Source organism: Somniosus microcephalus, chromosome 7 (assembly GCF_052327205.1).
Source record: "Somniosus microcephalus isolate GS21.2 chromosome 7, FLI_Smic_1.0, whole genome shotgun sequence".
NCBI lineage: Eukaryota > Metazoa > Chordata > Chondrichthyes > Squaliformes > Somniosidae > Somniosus > Somniosus microcephalus.
Window position 1 is genome coordinate 264349672 of NC_140993.1, and position 16708 is coordinate 264366379.

General features: G+C 45.3%; 1 protein-coding gene across 2 annotated transcripts in view; it reads left to right on the forward strand.

Annotated features, from left to right (window-relative positions):
* Positions 1-16708, forward strand: part of topaz1 (testis and ovary specific TOPAZ 1) — a 94217-nt gene that overhangs the window by 69410 nt on the left and 8099 nt on the right. For both annotated transcript variants that reach the window (XM_085993707.1, XM_085993708.1), the window contains 4 exons: positions 299-470; positions 3160-3260; positions 6751-6913; positions 16447-16611. In XM_085993707.1, the coding sequence (XP_085849833.1) occupies positions 299-470; positions 3160-3260; positions 6751-6913; positions 16447-16611 (601 nt within the window). The remainder of the gene's footprint in view (positions 1-298; positions 471-3159; positions 3261-6750; positions 6914-16446; positions 16612-16708) is intronic.

Below are 16708 nucleotides of genomic sequence, written 5' to 3' on the forward strand. Positions count from 1 at the left end.
GACGTTAAACCGAGGCCTCGTCTGCCCTCTCGGGTGGATGTAAAAGAGCCCGTGGCACTATTCGAAGAAGAGCAGGGGTGTTATCCCCGGTGTCCTGGCCAATATTTATCCCTCGACTGATATCACTAAAATCTTAACTGAAGTCCACGTTAGCACCACACTCCCACCCCAGCTAAAGCCACCCCACTCAGCACAGGTCTTCCTGGCCTACAGGTCTCTGTACTACACCATGTACATTAGTGTCTTCGATCTAGGGAGGGTTTCTGATCATTGTGGTTTTTGATATTTTGCTTTGCAGCAATATAAAGAAAAAGGAGAATGGAGCAAGATGGGAACTTTATTTCAGAATTTGCACTGGAACTATGATGCTAAAAGCGAGCTCCACAGAATTGCCGCATGCATTGCGGTTGCTCTCGTAAAAAGCAAGGATAATGGAGCTGCGGTCCCCTTCTGTGAATTTGCAAAAGCAGGTGTGGCTCATTCGTTCAACGTTAGCACAAAAAGTATTGGATGGTCTTAGTTACTGGCTTCAGGGTTGCTCTACAAAATTTACCACTGCCAGAAATCTGGCCACTACTAAAGCAATGTCACTGCAGGTTTTTTTTTTGACCAGTTCTTTTCCTCCATGTATGTTGAGAATTTTACTGTAGTTTTTAAGTGACAAAAATGATCGACTGTCTTTTAATTGTGTTTTTCCTCATTTGTCTATCTTCCGCATGCATTTCGATAGTCAGCCTAAAAATTAATGGGTGCCGGATCCCTCGTGGTTTTGAGAGTTGCATCGTTCACTGATTGCATGTTCAGTGTTGCTAAAGGCAGCAGCTCCTCGTAGAGGTATAGCTCCCCGTCATCCTCTGGTTACCTGCCCCAAGGGGCATTCCTCATAGACCGTCCATGTCAGAGTACTCTTCAATGAAAGGTGAGCTGCAGCCAAGCCTCATCTCGTCCTCAGCTAATGGCCACAAATGTATAGATTGGACAACGATCAAAATCAGGAACCCTGGCCAGTTTTTCACTCCCTAACTGAGACCAATTGTAACACCACTACTGCAACCCAGTCTAGTATTTTGCTATCGTATTAGTGTTTGGTTCACTGCCACACCTCTTCTAGGAATGCCCACCTTGAAGAAGTTCTGCTCTTCTCTTCGACGGGATCTCCGTTTGGCTCTTCAACCTTGTTCATCTTCATTGCTTTCAGTTTCCCTTCTTGTGTTTGATCTTTTGTCTCTTTACCTGTCCTATTACCATCGCGTCTCGTCTCGAATATCTCTTAATGTCTCTTCACCTCTCACTGACCTTCCCTTTTGTTCTTTCATCCCCTCCCCCATTTCCCAGCCCCCAAACTGGCCTTTTAATCTGTTTCATTTCCTGCTTTTTTCTCAGTTCTGAAGAAGGGTTTCGACCTGAAACGTTAACTCTGTTTCTCTCTCCACGGATGTTGCCTGGCCTGCTGAGTTTTTCCAGCGTTTTCTGTTGTTATTTCGGATTTCCAGCATCCGCAGTATTTTGCTATCGTATTAGAGTTTTTGCTTGGTGCTCCCAGGTCTCCTATTGCTCCCATGCTTCCTCTGTGTGTCTCCATGATATTTCTCCTCTTTTTTGCTTGCTCTCCCGTTTGTCTCCGTGTCCCTCTCTGCCTCCGTGTATCTGTGCCCCCCTTTTGTTTGCCACTGTCTCTTTCTCTCCTTATGTCACTCAATGCATTGCACTTATCTTTGTTTCCACCTTTTCACTCTGCCCATTTGTGTCTCTGTATTTCAGTCTCGCTTGTGTCTCGTACCGGGGAATGTCAAGGGGAACATTAACTGAGTGGAATTGAGGAGGGCGCAAAATTGGGAAAGGAAGTGTTGCAAAGCATTGGGGTGGGGAGCATCAGCGATGTAAAGTATTCTGGCTGGTATGGGATGTGAGGCCAAAGATTAGGGTCAGGAATATGGCAGTGGTTTGGGGTAAGGAACTGGAATGGTGCTGGGAAGAGCAGATATGGGATGCAGAAGAAGCCACAGTGTGGGGTAGTGGTGTCGGGGTAGGATTTACTCAGTGGCTTCCCCATGACCTTAATTGAAGGCCTTTATTTAACGTGCATTTTTTTTTCTTGGGAGGTAGGCAGCACTTGCAAAACAATATTTATTGCCTGTCCCTGGTAGCCCTTGGGGCAATTAAAGTCAAACATGTAGTGTAGGACTGGAGTCACAGGTCACCCAGACCGGGTAGGAGTGGAAGGTTCCTATCCCTGAAGGATGTCAGTAAACCAGTTGGGGTTTCATGACAATCCGGCAGATTTCATGTTCATTTTCGGGTGCTAGCACAAGAACAATTGACCAGATTTATTGAATTTAGTTTCACCACTTGCCATGGTGGGATTTTCACTCTCAACCTCTGGGTTGCTATTCCAGTACCTTAACCACAAGGTTACCATACCCATGAGCTAACTAAAGGTGTTAAATGGCAGTGTCTTTCTCAATATCATGGGAAGATCTTTAAGGGAATCCCAACCCTGCATTTGAAGAGCCATTTCCCGGTTAAGAATGGAAAATGCCTTCTGGACGTGTGGTTTGCAACGGGTGGGGGAGAACGAATAGCGCTGAAGTGGGGAAAGCTGGTTGAAGGGAATGATGAGGCACCACAGTACACTGGTGGTGGGAGGCCTGCAGCCACATTGTGACAAGTAAATGTTTACATTGAAAGTTCCCATTACAGGAAACTCGATTTACCGGCACCTAACTGGAAATCTCTGTTAACCGGCAAAATTCAGGAGTAGGTTCAGGTAAGTTTTACTTCATATTAGTGGCAGTTTCTGGATCTGTGGCTGTGTAACTGGGGTTCGTGCAGGACGCTTGGTCTGTGGCCGGAGTTCCTGCACATGTTGCTAAGCAACAGGGAAGCCTGGATTTGTTGCTGTGTACGGAGCTCTCGTACCTTTTAACTATACCTCTCTGTAATCCGGACTTTTTGATAAACCGGCACCCCGTCGGTGCCGGATACCAAAGAGTTTCCTGTATAAACCTAGGCAGTTTCAATTATAAATGTTGCCATAAAAGCATTACCAATAATTACGACAACAGGAAGTTGGACGGAAAGTAATAAAATGAGTGCTGGACTAATTACTACAACACAGCAAACATAATTTACACTTGTCTGTTCTGCTTTGTTTTTCAGTGTGCCAAAAGCCACACATCAATGATATGGCCAAGAAATTGCTTGGCAGGATTGGAACCTCTGTGATGGTTGCATACTATAAAAGTGAGCATTGGAGAAAGGTATGTTCAAGGCCCGTTTATCTCGATGGAAAATAGTCTGAATTTAATTTATTTTCAGAAGATTTCCATTTATTTTATATCTTCATCCTTGCTTTTTCCCATTGTCATTTTCAACACTAAAGAGAAATCAAAACTTAGTTTCTTATCACCCTTGATCACCGCTCCCAGTAAGAGGTTGAAATTCTTATGTCCACACTTTATAGTGCACTGATTGATGGCTACGCGCATTATTTTAATGAAGTTCTTTACCTATTTACTAGTGTCAGCCCTGGCTCAGTTAGTAGCACTCTCGCCTCTGAGTCAGAAGGTTGTGGGTTCAGCAGGCCAATTAAGGGCCACCCGGCAACAGGTGACGTCACAGACTGAAATTTCATCTGTCAAGACGTTTTGACAGATGAAATATCAGTGTTTCACAGCTGTTTGAAGCTGTCAAACACTGACAGTCTTACTTCTAACCTGAGTCCTTCTACACAGACTCAGTTAGAAATCTCACCGGCACAGAAAGCTACAGGCTGTCACTTTTGACAGATCGCAGCCATTCTGCTTTCTGTGCCGGGGAGCTGATGGACTCCCGAAACCTAGAAGAAGGAAGGCTGAAAAGGTAAGTACAGGTCATTTAAACTTCTTTACACACTTTAGACACACCAAACACACTTACCTTTGCACTCATGCACCCATCACTCACCTGAACACCGACATCTCGACCCCTCCAAGTCCTTCAACCCGACGGCCCGACGACTCTAACTTGTTGTGGTTTGGAGCTGTCGGGAATCCCACACGACACCCCTCAAAATAGGGATTAGGCTAAAAACTGCCTGTTAACTACCTGTTAACAGGCAGTTAATTGGCACTAATCCCCCTCCTGCCTCGGGGGGGGGGCGGGTACCCGCCTCCTTTGAAACTTACATGGAGGCGGGTTGGGGGCGGGATGGTGTCAGGACCCCTGATTTCGGGATTTTAACCCCCCGCACGCCTCCAATCCCGACTCCATGGGTCAATGAAAATCGACCCCAAGGTCCATGAATAATAACCTTTACATGATGGATGGTACTCAACAGTCCATAGAGTCTCTGTGGTCTATCAGTCTCTATGGTGGCTTCAGACAGACTATACCTTTTTTTTATAGTTTGAGAAATGCATTTAGAAATAAATTTCTGGAATGAAGCAAATTTTAATTTGTGTCTTAATCTCTGAGCTGTCAATCAAATATATGTGCAAAAACAAAATCCACAAGGTATGCTTGTAATTGAATCAAGTGCCTTGTCCTTTCTCACTCTGGCATCTTGGCCAGATACAAGGTCTATATTCTGGAGCCGTTGTGTCAAGACAAGCTAGGCCATTTTCTGTGAGTGCACCTGGTTTTTAATCGCATACATACAGTGACAGAAAGAAGCCAACACCATGACATGTTATAGACTATCATGTTTCATTTGTGTCACAGTAAGTACTGATGCCATGACATCTGAAAGAAGTAGATGAATGTAGAATGAAATCATCAGTAGAAAGATGAGTAGGGTTAGATGATGACTGGAGGAGGACATTGGTATTGAGGAGGAGTATAAAATAGAAAAGGGAGCCCACTGGTTTGGGGAATCTTTTGAGTGGAAAGGAATTAGCGGGTGACTGGTTTGAGAAGAAATCAGATAGCCATGAATATAACTGGGGCAAGGTTATACATTGGTTTGGCAGAGAACACATCCCTGAGGAACTACAGCAGTGATGCCCAGGGATTACGATTGGCCTCCCAACAACCATCTTCATTTGTGTCGGAGATGATTCCTGCCACTGGAAGGTCTTCCACTTGACTCCGATTGACCTCAGTTTTGTTAGGGCTCCTTGGTTCCCTATTCGGTCGAATGCTGCCTTAGTGTCAAGGCAAGCTATTCTCCTCTCTCCTCTGGCACTCAGCTCTTAAGTGCAAGTCTGGATCAAGACTTCTGGTGGAACTTCGGGTTGGCAAGCATGTTTTTGGTGTGTAGGTGCCACAGTTAATAACTCCTTCCATTACTTTGCTAGTGACTGGAAGGAGGCTGGCAGGGTGGTAATTAGTTGGATAGCAAAATACTGCGGATGCTGGAAATCCGAAATCACAACAGAAAATGCTGGAAAAACTCAGCAGGCCAGGCAACATCCGTGGAGAGAGAAATAGAGTCAACGTTTCAGGTCGAAACCCTTCGTCAGGACTGAGAGCAAACACAGGAAATGAAACAGATTAAAAGGCCAGTTTGGGGGCTGGGAAATGGGGGATGAAAGAACAAAAGAGAAGTGAAGAGACATTAAGAGGTATTCAAAACCAGACGAGATGGTGATCGGACTAGTGGAGACAAAAGACGGCTCGAGATGTTTATTAAATGGATGCAGTGTGAAGTGTGAAACGCGCTGGCAGAATGGGAGACAGCTGCCATGTGGGAGAGAAAAAAGGGGGAAGGGCACAAAACAAAGGTGTGGATAAAATATATATAAAAATGTAATGGGAGCCGAGGTTATGATCTGAAATTGTTGAACTCGATATTGAGTCCGGAAGGCTGTAAAGTGCCTAATCGGAAGATGAGGTGCTGTTCCTCGAGCTTACGCTGGGTTTCCGTGGAACAATGCAAGAGCCCGAGGACGGTGAGGTCTGAGTGGGAATGGGGCGGTGAGTTAAAATGACAGGTGACCGGAAGTTGGGTTGGGTAATTAGTTGGGTTAGATCTGTTAAGCGTTTTGTGGGTAGGACATTCCTGGGCAGTTTTCCACATTGTCGGGTAGGTACCAGTGTAATTGCTGCAAGGGAATAGCTTGACCGGGGAACGGGGCGACTAGTTCTAGTGTTCAGCACTACAGCCAGGGTGTTATCAAGCCTCCTAGCCTTCCCTGTGACCAGTGCACTAAACCTTTTAATGTCATGTGGAGCCAACCAATTTAGCTGGACGTTGACATCTGTCCACTTGGCACATTTTGTCTGAAAATATTTGCAAATACTTTAGCGTTGTCTCTGATATTCAAGGGCTAGGCTGATTATAATTAAGGGTGGGGATTTCCATGGAGCCGCCTCTTGCGAGTTGCTCGATTGTCCCCCACCATTCTCAATTCGATGTGCCACAGCAAGAGAAATTTACTCTGATCCATTGGTGTCAGGAAAGTTTTATACTTGTTGCATGTCACCCCATTTTGACTTGCATCATCATCATCTTTTGTCATTTAATCACTCCTGCCCTCCATCCTATCACAGACCTTTCCCCTTTTCCCTGTGTCCACACTTGCTTAAAAGCTGTTCATCTCTTAACACCGTCCAGTTCTAATGAAAGGTCATCGACCTGAAACGTTAACTCTGTTTCTCTCTCCACAGACGTTGCCAAAGCGGCCGAGTGTTCCCAGCATTTTCTGTTTTTATTTCAGCCTCCGCAGTATTTTGCTTTTTGTTTTTTTAGATTTAGGAAGGTGCATGGTTTAAATTAAGTATGTGTTGAACTTTAATTGAATTGTGCGTATATTTTGTTTCATTGAACAGGCAAGAAAAGTTTTGGACGTGTTGCAGGAAATTCAAGTGAATTTCACAGTGTTGAAGGGGCTGGTCAGCGAGTGCGCTGTATCAAGATGCCAGATCATTAATATTGCTGCAGAAATCTTTGTCAAAGCAGGATGTGTGAATAGAGCACTTTGGCTATTGAGAGGTATTTGCTAATTTATTCAAAATGCCTAGACGAGCCCTAATTGGGTGGATGCATATGATATTTAACAGTTAAGCTTTCCTTATCAGTGTCAAACTCTGGAACTTTATCCTGTAACTGTTATTTTCTGAAACTTTGAGGTAATATCAATATGGGAATTTTCACTTAATTTTCAGTTGTTCTGCACAAACCTCGGAATTGCTGTTTTCTCATGGAGAAGTCACCATTGTCTCTAAGAAAATGTGTACTTTGAGCAGTTGGGTAACCCTGATATTTTGATCGTTCTCGAGTCTGTTTTAAGTCAATCAAAACATAAGAGGAACATTTCTCTAATGTTTCATTAAGTTTTGATCATTCTATTCTTGGTAATAGTCCGGGGAAAAAAAAACTTGGCACTCCATTTAGCTGGCACCAGCTTGGATCACTGAAGCATGGAAATTTACAACAACAAAGACCATTGTGTCAGTGCCAACTCTTTGCTGGAGCAGTCCAAGAACAATCCCATAGCTCCGTCTTTTCCTCTGCTGCATATGTCTATCTACTTTTCCCTTAAAGGCTCCTGCTCATGCCAGGCTCTGCCTTAACTCCTCTCTCTGGTAAACATAGGAACAGGGGCAGGCCATTCAGCTCCTCGAGCCTGTTATACTATTTCATTAGATCATGGCTAATCTGTATCTTAACTCCATTTACCTGCCTTGGTCCCATAACCCTTAATACCTTTTGCCTATCAAAAATCTATCAATCAAAGTTTTGAAATTTTCCAGCCTCAACAGTTTTTTGGGGGCGAGAGTTCCAGATTTCCACGACCCTTTGTGTGAAGAAGTGCTCCTGACATCAACCCTGAACGGCCTGGCTCTAATTTTAATGCTACTCCCCCACCAGAGGAAATAGTCTCTATCTACCCTATCAACTCCTTCAATCATTTTAAATACCTCTACATACAATAGCAAAATACTGCGGATGCTGGAAATCTGAAATAACAACAGAAAATGCTGGAAATACTCAGCAGGCCAGGCAGTATCCGTAGAGAGAGAAACAGAGTTAACGTTTCATGTCTGGGACCCTTCATCAGAACTGGAAAAGGCTGGAGTTGTAACAGATATTAAGCAGGTGCAGAGACGGGGGGGTTAGGAGGGGAGGAAGGAATTGAAAGAACATATTGTGCTTATGCAAGAGGCGGGAAAGATAAAATGTTGCAAATGGGAATGGCAAAATCATACAGCATGAAAAATGGGGGCAGGGATTATTATCTGAAATTGTTGAACTCGACATTGAGTCCGGCAGGCTGTAAAGTGCCTAATCGAAAGATGAGGTGCTGTTCCTCGAGCTTACGTTGAGCTTCATTGGAACAGTGTAATAGCCCGAGGACAGAGAGATCAGAGTGGGAGTGAAGCGGAGAATTAAAGTGACAGGCGACTGGAAGCTCAGGGTCACCCTTATGGACTGAATGGAGGTGTTCCGCAAAGCTCAATTAGATCATCTTCTATATTCAACCGAAGCCTATTCTATTCAACCTGTCCTCATAATGTAACCCTATTAGCCCTGTTAGAGCAACGACTCCCAGCATAAATAAAATGTATTCAAACCCCCCATCTCACTCGTTTAGTGATATTGATGACCCCCCTCGCCACAGAAGAAATAGTCTTTCCCTATTCACCCTATCAAAACCCTTTATTATTTAAAAAAAAATCTTTATTAAAATTCCGCTTAGCCTTCTCACACCTGGACCATGTGGCTGCTGGCTAATATTCACAACTGGCTTCAGAATTTATATTGAGCGCTACTCCTTCCCGATAATGTATAGTCACCGCACCCGTTTCTATTGTGTTCTGCTGTTGAATGGTGAAAGTAGGCAGTGTTCACAAAAGCTCACGTTAAAGCTGCACCAGTGGTTTGTTTGGCCATGAGAAAAGCACTGAGTGGGGCAGGAGGCTCTGCATTCCACAAGCTTCACAAATCAGCCCATCAGTGGACAACATTGGGGACCTGCTGAGTCAGCAGAACCTTCAATGAAGCAGCTGTATTGATTCCAAATATGTCCGTCTAGGCTCCAGCTCAACGTGAGGCTGCCGTCACGCAGTTGACTTCAGCTCTACCTCATGAGGCCTTGACCTCAGTATATATTGATATATGAAAGACTCCTTTACTGATGTATGTATCAGTTGGCCTAAAGGCAACTGGGATTGTTCTCCCTCGAGCAGAGAAGGTTAAGGGGAGATTTAATAGATGTGTTCAAAATTGACCGAGTAAATAGGGAGCAGCTGTTTCCACTGGCAGAAGGGTCGGTTACCAGAGGACACAGATTTAGGATAATTGGCAAAAGAACAAGAGGAGGAGATGAGGAGAATTATTTTTACACAGCAAGTTGTTGTGATTTAAAATGCACTGCCTCAAAGGCTGGTGGAAGCAGATTCAGTAGTAACTTTCAAAAGGGAACTGGATAAATATTTGAAAAGGAAAATTTTGCAGAACTATGGGGAAAGAGCAGGGGATTGGGACTAATTGGCTAGCACTTTCAAAGAGCCGGCACAGGCACGATGGACCGAATGGCTGGCTGTGATTCTAATTCCAGCATGACTTGTGTAAGGAGTTGTGAGACCAAGGAATGGTCTCAACCAAGGCTAAGATTATTATAAAAGAGGACACCCATCCTGTTGCACAGCTCCAGCTGAATTACAGGTCATTGTCTGGATACATGGCAGGGAAAATCCCTAATTCCTTCTCGACGGTGATCTCAGCAGCTGGATGTATGGGGTAAGAAGCTTTACTGCTAGGGAACCCATCAGTTGGGGGATGGCCTCATATGAAACCCCCAAGTGTGTGTGCATATCTAGTCCACTGAATTCAATTTGGCAACCATACAGGTCATGGATAAGTCATGTCCATTGCTAGCAACCAATATGACTGATGATGTTTAGGTAGTGAAGTTGCTGCAGCAATCCATCGCTGACGTTTCTCACACAAGGCTGAGGTTGTGGCTCAGGGCATTATCCCCCCATGAGTTTATATGTCACAAAGTCTAAGGGTTTCGACAATGGGTTGCAGAACCCGCTACCTGAGCTCCTTTTCTTCGGGAAAACCATTTGGGATGGAGAGCAAGTTGAATTATCCCGACGAAAGTTTGAAAGTACCAGCAGAGGCCCAACACACTTGTCCAATGACTAGCTGAGCCTTACAGATGAAGAAGGCCCCAGGTTTCATTCTGAACCTGTCCTGAATTGGAAATTTAGAAATGTTAGCACAGGAGGAAAATATTTGCCCCGTCTTCACTTGGCTGAATTTAGGCTCCTCTTGGGGAACTGATTTTTTACACAGAATCTTCCTACTTTCTCTACTCTTTTATATATAAAACAATTATCCAGTACTTAACACTGTAATTGATTTCAGCATTGATCACTACTACTGGTAAAGCATTCCACATTTCAGTAACTCTTTGCATGAAAATGTTTCTTCTAAACTCATCTTGTCTTTGATTTACTTAAGAGAAATAATCAATGTATGTTTCCTTGTCTATTCCTTTTTATCATTTAGAACACCTATCAAATCCTTCAACCTTCTCAATTTGACAGAATGCTCATACTTTAGATTAGATTTACAGGAACAGTAGCATAGTGGTTATGTCACTGGGCCAGTCATCCAGAGGCCTGGACTAATGATCCAGAGACGTGAGTTCAAATCCCACCACGGCAGCTGGGGAATTTAAATTCAGTTAAATAAATCTGGAATAAAAAGCTAGTATCAGTAATGGTGACCATGAAACTACTGGATTGTCGTAAAAACCCACCTGGTTCACGAATGTCCTTTTGGGAAGGAAATCTGCCGTCCTTACCCGGTCTGGCCTATATGTGACTCCAGACCCACAGCAATGTGGTTGACTCTTAACTGCCCCTCAGAAATGGCCTAGTAAGTCACTTAGTTGTAACAAACAGCTACAAGAAACAATAAAAATAAAACCGGAAAGGCCACCCAGCATCAACCTCTGCACCGGCTTCGGACACAACAAAGGCACACCCAGCCCAGTCGACCCTGCAAAATCCTCCTCACCAACATCCGGGGACTTGTGCCAAAATTGGGAGAGCTGTCCCCCAGACTAGTCAAGCAACAGCCTGACATAGTCATAGAGTCATAACGGCACAGAAGGAGGCCATTCGGCCCATCGAGTCCGTGCCAGCTCTCTGTAGAGCAATCCAATCAGTCCCATTCCCCCGCTCTATCCCCGTAGCCCTGCAAGTTTATTTCCCTCAAGTGCCTATCCAGCCTCCCCTTGAAAACATTGAGTGTCTCCACTTCCACGAATTCCAAGTCATCACTCGCTGCGTAAAAAAGTTTTTCCTCATGTCCCCCCTGTATTTCTTGGCCAAAACCTTAAATCTGTGTCCCCTAGTCCTTGTACCATCAACTAGTGGGAACAGCCTTTCCCCGTCTAGCCTATCCAAACCAGTCATAATCTTATACACCTCTATCAAATCACCCCTCAACCTCCTTTGCTCTAATGAAAACAAATCCAGCTTCTCCAACCTGTCCTTGTAGCTAAGACCCCCCATCCCCGGAACCATTCTGGTAAATCTCCTCTGCACCCTCTCGAGGGCCTTCACATTCTTCCTAAAGTGTGGTGACCAGAACTGGACGCAATACTCCAGTTGTGGCCTAACCAGCGCTTTATAAAGGTTCAGCATAACTCCTCTATTTTTGTACTCAACACCTCTATTTATGAAGCCCAAGATCCCATATGCTTTGTTAACCACTCTCTCAATATGTCCAGCCACCTTCAGGGACCTATGTACATTAACTCCCAGGTCCCTCTGTCCCTGCACACTCTTTATACTGTGCCATTAAATGTATATTGCTTCTCCCTGTTCCTTCTGCCAAAATGCATTACCTCACACTTCTCTGTATTAAATTCCATCTGCCACTTGTCTGCCCATTCTGCTAGCCTTTCTATGTCCTGTTGCAGTCAATTGATACCATCACTGTTTGCCACACCCCCAAGTTTGATGTCATCGGCAAATTTAGAAATTCTACTTTGTATTCCAATATCGAGGTCATTTATATATATCAAAAAAGCAGTGGCCCCAGCACTGACCCTTGAGGGACACCACTGTCCAGACTGAAAAACAGCCATTTACCACAACTCGCTGTTTTCTGTCCTTAAGCCAATTCCTTATCCAAGTTGCCACTGACCCACCTATTCCATGAGCCTCAATTTTGTTAACCAGCCTTCTATGTGGTACTTTGTCAAACGCCTTCTGAAATACCATGTAGACAACATCCATTGCATTCCCTTCATCAATCCTCCCTGTTACTTCATCAAAAAATTCAATTAGATTAGTTAAACACAATCTGCCTTTTACAAATCTGTGTTGGCTCTCCTTAATTAGCTTAAACCTCTCCAAGTGCCCGTAAATTTTTTCTTTGATTATTGTTTCTAAAACTTTACCCACCACTGATACTCAAACTCACAGAATCATACCTATCAGCCAATGTCCCAGACTGCTCCATCACCATCCCTGGGTATGTCCTGTCCCACGAGCAGGACAGGCCCACCAGAGGTGGTGGCACAGTGATATACGGGAGGGAGGGAGTGGCCCTGGGAATCCTCAACATTGACTCCGAACTCCATGAAGTCTCATGGCATCAGGTCAAACATGGGCAAGGAAACCTCCTGCTGATTACCACCTACCGCCCTCCCTCAGCAGATGAATCAGTACTCCTCCATGTTGAACACCACTTGGAAGAAGCACTGAGGGTAGCAAGGGCACATAAAGTACTCTGGGTGGGGGACTTCAATGTCCACCACCAAGAGTGGCTCGATAGCACCACTACTGACCGAGCTGGCAGAGTCCTGAAGGACATAGCCACCAGACTGGGCCTGCAGCAGGTGGTGAGAGAACCAACACGAGGGAAAAACCTACTTGACCTCATCCTCACCAATCTACCTGTCGCAGATGCATCTGTCTATGACAGTGTTGATAGCATTGATCACCGCACAGTCCTTGTAGAGATGAAGACCTGTCTTCACACTGAGGACACCCTCCATCGTGTTGTGTGGCACTACCACCATGCTAATTGGGATAAACTCAGAACAGATCTAGCAGCTCAAAACTGGGCATCCATGAGGCGCTGTGGGCCATCAGCAGCAGCAGAATTGTATTCCACCACAATCTGTAACCTCATGGCCCGGCATATCCCTCACTCTACCATTAACATCAAGCCAGGCGACCAACCCTGGTTCAATGAGCAGTGTAGAAGAACATGCCAGGAACAGCACCAGGCGTACCTAAAAATGAGGGGCCAACCTGGGGAAGCTGCAACACAGGACTACATGCATGCTAACTAATGGGAGCAGTATGCTATAGACAGAGCTAAGAGAACCCACAACCAAGGGATCAGATCAAAGCTCTGCAGTCCTGCCACATCCACTCGTGAATGGTGGTGGACCATTAAACAACTGACGGGAGGAGGAGGCTCCATGAATATCCCCATCCTCAAGTGGATGATCCATCTCGGCCTCCTCCTGAGGACCCACCATCACAGAAGCCAGTCTTCAGCTAATTTGATTCACTCCACGTGATGTCAAGAAACGGCTGAGCGCACTGGATAAAGCAAAGGCTAGGGGCCCCGACAACATCCCGGTTGTCATGCTGAAGACTTTTGCTCCAGAACTAGCCACGCCTCTAGCCAAGCTGTTCCAGCACAGCTACAACACTGGCATCTACCCGACAATGTGGAAAACGGCCTAGGTTTGTCCTGTGCACAAAACTCAGGACAAATCCAATCCAGCCAATTACTGCCCCATCAGTCTACTCTCAATCATCAGCAAAGTGATGGAAGGTGTCGTCAACAGTGCTATCAAGCAGCACTTACTCACCAATAACCTGCTCACTGATGCTCAGTTTGGGTTCTGCCAGGACCACTCGGCTCCAGACTTCATTACAGCCTTGGTCCAAACATGGACAAAGAGCTGAATTCCAGAGGTGAGGTTAGAGTGACTGCCCTTGACATCAAGATAGCATTTGACCGAGTGCGCATCAAGGAGCCCCAGTAAAATTGAGGTCAATGGGAATCAGAGGAAAATCTCTCCATTGGCTGGAGCCATACCTAGCACGAAGGAAGAAGGTTGTGGTTGTTGGAGGCCAATCATCTCAGCCCCAGGACATCGCTGCAGGAGTTCCTCAGGGCAGTGTCCTAGGCCCAACCATCTTCAGCTGCTTCATCAATGACCTTCCCTCCGTCATAAGGTCAGAAGTGGGGATGTTCGCTGATGACTGCACAGTGTTCAGTTCCATTCGCAACTCCTCAGATAATGAAGCATTCCATGCCCGCATGCAGCAAGATCTGGACGACATTCAGGCTTGAGCTGATAAGTGGCAAGTAACATTCGTGCCAGGCAATGACTATCTCCAACAAGAGAACGTCTAACTACCACCCTTTGACATTCAACGGCATTACCATCGCCGAATCCCCCACCGTCAAAATCCTGCGGGGGGGGTGGGGTCACCATTGACCAGAAACTTAACTGGACCAGCCACATAAATACTGTGGCTAGAAGAGCGGGTCAGAGGCTGGGTATTCTGTGGCAAGTATCTCACCTCCTGACTCGCCAAAGCCTTTCCACCATCTACAAGGCACAAGTCAGGAGTATGATGGAATACTCTCTACTTGCCTGGATGAGTGCAGCTCCATCAACTCAAGAAGCTCGACACCATCCAGGACAAAGCAGCCATCTTGATTGGCACCCCGTCTACCACCTTAAACATTCACTCCCTCCACCACCGGCGCACTGTGGATGCAGTGTGTACCATCTACAAGATGCACTGCAGTAACTTGCCAAGGCTTCTTCGACAGCACCTCCCAAACCCATGACCTCTACCCCCTAGAAGGACAAGGGTAGCAGGCGCATGGGAACACCATTACCTGCAAGTTCCCCTCCAAGTCACTCACCATCCTGACTTCATAGTCACTGGGTCAAAATCCTGGAACTCCCTAACAGCACTGTGGGAGTACCCTCACCACACGGACTGCAGCAGTTCAAGAAGGCGGCTCACCACCATCTTCTCAAGGGCAACTAGGGATGGGCAATAAATGCTGGTCTTGCCAGCGATGCCCACATCCCATGAACGAATAAGTGAAAAAAAAATTCCTCCCCTAGTGTCATCTTGGTAAATCTACGTTGCATTGTGTTCAGGGCTATTTTGTCCTTCCCATTAGTAAGAAGCACAAAACTGCATACAGTATTCCACATCAAATCCCATTATTCCTGTATTGATTTAACCCTATGCTCTCCACTGTTCAGCTCTGACCTAATGCGTGCACGTGTGTGTGTGTCCCTTTACTCCACCATTGGCTATCGAAGGCTTGCACATGGAATTCTCTTCCTAAACCCACCTTCTTTCAACCACCTTGAAAAGCCTTCTCAAAAAATCTCTCCCAACAAGCCTTAAGTCATCGCTTCTAACTCTCTTGCTCAATGTCTGTTTCCCTGCCCTTGGGGTGTTTACTGCATTAACAACTTTTATGTGAGACATAGGGGCATTTTTTGGGGGTACACGGCCCCTTTAAGGGACTGCGCGGCCCATTCACAAACATTTAAAAAGCTGGGCCCGGCAGAGAGGTGCGCGGCCGCGCACTATAAGGGAATGTTGCATAGGGGGCAATTTTAACCCTACTCGCTCAGCAGAAACCTGGCGGGTGGGCAGTTAAAATCGCCCCTGGCTCTTCCCTGTCTGAAAGCCGCCATGATCGCAGCATCTGCAATTTTAACCTGCTCTCCTGACCAGCCAGCAAGGACACGCTCCCGGAGCCAACAGGGTCCTTTACATATGCATGTTGCGGCCTGATGATGTCATTGAGACCCGACTGTAAATTTAACTCTGGCCTGAGCGGGAAATCCACCTGGAGTTAAAATCGGGACCTATAGTCTAGTCATGCATGAGTGGGGAAGTAGTACCAGCAGAACTGTCCCAAGCACCAGAAAAGTTGCACAATTCAAAACCAAAGTCCGTATGGGGGAAAGTGGTTGCAGGGATTTCCAGTGTGATAACTAAAACTTCAGGTAAGTTTGATGGTCATTTTGCGAATTGTTTATTTATTGTGTTATAAATGTAATTTTGGGGGATGTTTATATAGTGTGGTGGGGAAAACGACAAAAGAGATTTAAGTCAAAAGTTTGGTTAGTTTTCTGGTGCTTAGTTGTTTATCGGGACCTTTTCGCTATGCTTTTAATGAATGGAAATATTTGTAACGAAATGCCATTTTGTATTTACACAGATAGTGGTTTCTAAATAGCTCAGACGCCTATAATTTAAAAGTGAACAAACCAATAGTGATTTCTGATTCACTTTAGTTTTTCTCAGTGGGACTTTTGAGACGATCAGAATTATTTGTCCTACGGATGTTCAGTTTCCCCCTTACAGGTGTGTGTCAAGCACACGCCCTTTAATAGGATGGGTCTTCCCAAAATAAAATCTGCAATCACAAGTCTACCTTTGCTGCTGCTGAATTAAACCTCTTCACTCTGAATTATTTTTAATGCACAGAATCTGGCTGGATTATCAGTACCCCAGTGTGGCCCTGTGACAAATTGGATGTTCTCAATCGACACAATTTTCTGTTTAGCCTTGCTGATGCAACTTTGAAGAGTAACATGTACTGCGAAACACTGGAAGTTCTGCAGCACTTGCCTGGATTCCAGAATACAAATGGTAAGTGCAATGGAAGCAATCTGGTATTGCGTAGATTTTGCGATTTTAGGGAACAAAATAGTCATTTTCCAATAATATCGTGTTCCGTATACGTGTC